At 39.9% G+C, this 6,123-nt stretch overlaps 1 protein-coding gene across 1 annotated transcript; it reads left to right on the forward strand.

Moving 5' to 3' along the window:
• The first annotated feature begins 2,935 nt into the window (after positions 1-2,935).
• Positions 2,936-5,252, forward strand: LOC140926898 (serine protease 23-like). The gene has a single exon (XM_073376575.1). It carries the CDS (start codon positions 3,518-3,520, stop codon positions 4,712-4,714), a length of 1,197 nt encoding a protein of 398 aa, XP_073232676.1. The 5' UTR covers positions 2,936-3,517; the 3' UTR covers positions 4,715-5,252.
• The last annotated feature ends 871 nt before the right edge of the window (positions 5,253-6,123 follow it).

Consider the following 6,123-nt stretch of genomic DNA (forward strand, 5'->3'; position numbering starts at 1 on the left):
ATAGACTAAATAGATCTTAAATATCCGTAAATAGAACTCAATAAGACTTTACGTAAGTGGTTCAATTTAAACTGAGATATGAGCGAAGTCATAAGCTCCAAGTAGGTTTGATATTATGAGCAAATGAGCACTGATTGTGAAAAAATCGCACGTGGATACTAGAACTCCGGAAACGATGCCCCCTATTGAATGAACTGTAAAAACCGCCTTGTTTATAGAGTGATTTTCAAAATCTTTTATATTACCGCAAATGATACTTTGACATCGAAATTAATCGTGTGCTCAATGGGATATATTAAATGAACAAAAATCTTTAACTCCATTACAATAAAACAATATACAGTATGTATACTTACTCTGGCTATAAGATGTTTTATTGAAGAATTTACTTCAACAATCAAATTGTCGATACCCGAAGAGATCATGATATTGTGATCTCTCACGATCGATACAGAATATTTTAATTTTAAATCTAAAAAAGTTCGATGTTTGATTTCCCTTTTTACGCTAAACAGTACATTGCTTTGACTAATCTTTAGAATAAATCAAATAGACTTTTCTAGTTTCGTAGGAACGCTGGACTTATTTTCCTATAAAACAAACTCTGCCAGTTCTTATTTGTTTTTTGCGTCAAGTACGCACAAGTTTTGAACTTCAAAACAAAATACTTAAACTTGCTGAGGCGTTAAGCTTGTAATCCAGCTATTAAATGATTACAGTCTTTTGGCAAACCTTTGGGAGAATTTGTTTACCTTGCGGTAGAAATCTGTCATCGGTGGACATTGAAGGGCGACCCCGAGTTTTCAAGTTAGAAACAGAGGAGGAGCGAATAGTATCCCATGATGCATTTTTCCAGAGGCATTACGCAATATCGCAGTCATGGCAGATTCCATCGTGAAATAAGGTCGTTTTCTCGTCGCCTTTTTTCTCATTTGTGTTCCAGTAAAAGTAAGAAAATTGCATTATTTTGTTATTTGACATGACTTCTCCGATTTGCAATAGCTTAAGAGCGAAATTACAACATAGAAACATTTATTTTCATTGTTTCACTTAGTCTTCTTATCACAAAGTGTTCAGTGACCCACAACAAGGTCATGAATATTAACGATTTTTTGGATTATATGTTGAAGTCTTCCAAATGTGGACCTCACGCCGGCAAATTGAGGTCCTGAATATTGTACAGGCTAAGAAGTACCCAGAAGTACCCACATTTTGAAGACTTTTTTATCGAGCAAAGATGGCGGAAATTTCGTATCTTTTATCACATTTCAACGCCATGTGTGATAATATATGTGTTGTATGTGTAAAGCCTGCTGAAGGCTACATCTGTTGGGCGCTTTCAAGAACACTTTATGCCGAAGCAATCACTTTGTATTTTCATAGTGGTTATTTTTAAAAGGAATTTGACTATAATTATTTTAATTAGAACAAGGAGCGGTAAATATTACCGTGTGTTTCAGTGTGATAGGAACCCAGACAAAGGTGCCACGCAGCATGCAAGCGGTACAACGAGGTACAACGCTAAACAAGCCTGCTCAGAAATTGAAAAAAATATATATCAGAAACTTTAATTATTCAAAAGAACAGATCAGTATTCTGGTCAGGAAATTTCCTTGAAGATTGCGTGAGTCAGTACCGGGTAGATTCAGAGGATTGTTTGTCGCATCGATAGGTTAAATTTTATTTGTAACTGCAGTTGTAAATTGAGCTCCTTTGAGCGCGATGCTGAAATAAATCCTCCTTTAGCAATTACCTTCACAGCGTAGCGGCTGTTTTGTTGGAGCCACTTTTTAGATCAGTCATGGTTTCGTTTCTCCTGGTGAACCTTTCAGTTGCCAAGTCTCATACTTTGTGTTTGTAGTTGCGACCGAGCGCACAAGTAGTTCTCGACAGACCAGTGAAACACATGTAACCCTTCAAAGTAACGTTGAAATTCTTCTTTAAAGCACAATGAATATCTGCTAACTCAATATTCTCAAAAGCAGAAGCTGCTGAACCGAAACATGTTTGGAAACCATACACATCGAGCACTACGATGTTCATTACGCGCGTGCTGAAGAGTAGTGATCATGATATGTCACGTACGCAGTGATAATATAACATGAAACAAGGTGCATCATGGGATACTATTCGCTCCTCCTCTGAGTTAGAAAAAACTTTGAAAATCGGCAAAAACATCAAAGACGCCGTAGTGCTTGGGTGGGGCAGGCAGATTTTGGAAAACTCGAGCTAAATAATAGGAATCACAGCGGTAACTGTCAGCGCCTTGTGATGAACGTGATCCATTTGAAACACGATCAATTTAAAATAAACGCGGTCGAATTTTCAGACCTTTGCGAAGAGGCTTCTACTCGGCTATCCTTCGCCATTTCAAGTTTTTTTCGAAAACTCTCTACAGGCAAGGACTTCACTCGCTTATAAACCTTCGCTATTTTAAGGTTTTTACGGGAACTAGCTCTATTGAAGGCGAACCAGTTCCCGTCTACACAAGCAAACACTTCACAGGTTTGTTATTCTCCTAGACAAATGCACTATTCGCATCCAAGAACTTTCTGGTCTTCTTTATCTGTCCAATCCTCCTGAAACTGGGAATGGAGGAAAAAGATCCTTCGACAAAGGTTTGGACGAAGAAGAGAAAAATGTTTTCTGGTATCTGGCGTTCTTAAGTTCTCAATGTGTCAAAGCAAAAACTATTAACTCCCACTAATGCGACCCTCCTCGGTTGGACTAAAAGTTTTCTTTTCCGGTTGCGGTTTCGAATTTTTGTGGTTTTTTAGCCGGCAAAGATGAAAACTTTTCCCAAGTGCGACCCATGCTTGAAAAACACCGACATTACGCATATACGGATATTTTCCAACCAAAAATCTGATTATTTGACTGGGCGGGGATTAATGTACAATGTAAGACAAAGTCAAGGGATCGAGCTTTTAAAGGCTAAGGTCTCTTGTCAACAGTTGTGTTAAGCGAATTTTGGCCGGAACTCCTACGCTCCTATGAGTCTATTCATCCTTTGTAACAATGAAATGACCACACCACGAGCGGCTTATAAAAAATGCCTTGAACTATTTGCCAATGAATGCGACTGAAAAAAACATGTAATAGGTAGGTATAATGGAACAACTGTCTGCGGAATTTGGGGAATTATAATTTGCTCAGAGACAAATCAAAGAAACGATATGTGAATAGAAACTTCTGCCAAATTTCAAAGTGGAGCTGGGTTGTGATAAAAGGCACCATCGTTGTAGGTGGATCGATCTTTTTCGAGGCTAGTGACCAAATGCGGAGGGTAAATTTTCTCTGGGGAATATATCGGCCCCAGTAGACTTTATATACATCGCCAATTCCACTTTATGAGCAGTTAAACGTTTTCCGCGTCTATTCATAGTAGTGATACCAAACGAAGTATTTACCTATAACGGTCATCCAGTTAAGCAACTTCATAACAAGACCGCGCCGGCTTCAGACAAATACAAACTCGCAAACTTCTCGAGACTCTTTTGCAAGGCGGATCGTGAAAATGAAGCATTGGTCAACAGCTTTAGTCATTGTGATCGTTATTGGGGCTTCTATACTGAAAGGAATCAACGCGCGTAAGCAAAAAGAAGAGCAACGCGGAATTCAGAAAAATGATGTTCTACAGAGGCAACAAAGATCGAGAAGGGGCCTTGATGAACAAAGCGAAACGCTGTCAAACTTGGAGAGAGCTTCCACGGTACCGTTCAAATTGTTTTCTGTAAGTTTAAACGATTCAACCGAAGATCTTGTCGACTTCAACGAAGAAATACTCTGGAAAAATGGTTCTCACTTTTCAACAAGAATACCGCTTCCAGATATTGATCTTCAGAGCGAAATCAACGAATCCCAATTACAGCACGTGGTAGAAAGAGTCACAGTATATGATTCTAAAAAATCCTTCCCTAAAAAGAGCTCAAGCTTAAACTCAGTCTCATCTTCTAAACACCACCAGTTCTGGAAGCATCGCACTAAACGGCTTATTTTCAAGCCGGATAATCGTACAAGGTTGAACGCTTCAACGCAAGCGCAGAAGTTTCCATTTTCGTCTTCGGTTAAGATCTCATCAGGGTGTTCAGGCTCGCTCATATCTTCCACACACGTGTTAACTTCAGCACATTGCCTTCACGACGGAAGGCAGTTGCTCACGCCTATCTCCAATTTGAAAGTTGGTTTTCTGCAAAGTAATGGCCACCTGCGATGGATTAGGGTCAGAAACGTCAAGTTCCCTGAAAGGTGGCATCTACAACCCAACTCACCAAGCTTCGATTATGCAGTAATTACATTGCGGAGAGCTCACAGACGACCCTTTTTCAAGCTGGGAGTGATCGAAACTTCCAGGCAGCTGAAGCCATCGATACATTTTGCCAGTTTTCCGGGCGACAAAAAGCCTAATTCACTGTGGTACAGCCACTGCAAATCTCAAGTGGTTTCCAGTTTGCTCATTTGCAGATGCGACGCAACCACTGGTAGTTCCGGCGCCGGAACTTACGTCACAACTACCCTAAAAGGAAGACATCAAGTGCTGGTCGGAATTCTTTCGAGTTCCGGTCGAGTCACACTGCCCGACGGCCGAAAAAAGCTGTTTAATCTGATCACCAGGTTAACACATTTCAAGGCGAGGCAGATTTGTCGGTGGATTGGTTCGCGTACTAATTGCACTGGAACATTGAGAAATGTCCCTCGACTTCGATCACCATGATCTTAAAGGAAATGTACTGTGGCACGAACATTTTTCCCAGGTAAACGAATAAACGTTCTGCTCAAGAAGAAAAAAGCCCCAGACGTACTGTAGAGTAATTTTTTATCCTCTAAAAGAGTTTGATTGAATTAAATGCAAAATTGATTGACTTAAATGCAAAATAGACCGAAAATAATGTTAATTTTTTTTAACGCGATATCAAAAGCGATTTAAGATTGATTTTTGGTGGGAATCACTTTAATTATTTTTACTCATTGTTGACTATTTTCGCGCACGTTCGCAGGTTAATCGTGCATAAACACTTAGAGAAAAGGTTTTATGAACGGTGGGCGCGCTCGATTTGTTGTTTTTTATCACATTACCACAGGTACCCTATGGTTTCATTTGTGCAGATAATTTGATGCGTACTGATATTGAGAAAACTTTAAAGTTACCGTTATGATATGAAACCTTGCTTAGATGGATAGAAAAACGGTTTCGAAATTTTACTTAAGTATCTAGGAAGTAAAGAAAACAAATAAAAAAGACTTTAATTTCACCAGCCGTATGGATAAATGATATTTTTTCACCTCTTACCTGCGCCTACAAATCTAAACCCTATGGAGACCTCTTTTAGTTTAGGACACCCTGCGAATATGTTACTCTTTACGCAAGTCCGGCTTATAAAAGGAGCGTTATCTTTTACCCGGCGAGCAAACTGTTCAAAAGCTTTCCCGGTTCAGGTATTTACACTAGTCCGCTTAAAGTGGGAGCGCAACGGTAAATAGTTTTGACCATCTTCTGATCAGGTCAAAAACTTGTGCACTTTACCATTCAAAAAGTTACGCGGTTCCGTATGTCCCGTGTGAACGAATAAGGGGGGGGGGGGGGAAGGCGGAACTGTGCAAGTTTTTGTCCGTTCAAAAATTTGTCCAGACCCGCCTTAACGGGGTTGTAATCTAACAACGAATGGCGAGCATGTTAAGACAGGATTCTGAAGGAAAGAGTCAGTAAAACATCTGGTCTCATCAAGTTGTCAGAAAAGCCAGCGGGCAAGAATTATACCAACAGTAAAAAAAAAAACTTAATCATGATACCCGGCAGCTTTGCATTCACTTAAGGACGGATGGGATAAAAAGCAATGTCACGTGGTTTCTCAGGGGGCAAACAAGTGAAAAACTAAAGTACCATCGCCAAATTACGGGCGGAAGTGATCATTGTTACTTCTTTTGATGCAGTAGCGGCCGTAGATGTCCTTGCAGTAAACAATTATGACGCAAATCGTGTCAAAACTTGCACACATGTCCAGTGCTGGCCACAAGATCCATACTTTCTTTTTTCATCCTTAGTTCCACACTTCTCAGAGGTGTGGAAGTGTGGAAAAGTCTGAGAAAGTAAGGATATTGTCGCACTTTTCCCACAGGCACTAA

The sequence above is a fragment of the Porites lutea genome, chromosome 2, assembly GCF_958299795.1.
Source record: "Porites lutea chromosome 2, jaPorLute2.1, whole genome shotgun sequence".
NCBI lineage: Eukaryota > Metazoa > Cnidaria > Anthozoa > Scleractinia > Poritidae > Porites > Porites lutea.

Excerpts from the sequence above, each read along its gene's own strand:
- LOC140926898 (XM_073376575.1), top strand. The coding sequence starts at position 3,518 with ATGAAGCATTGGTCAACAGCTTTAGTCATTGTGATCGTTATTGGGGCT.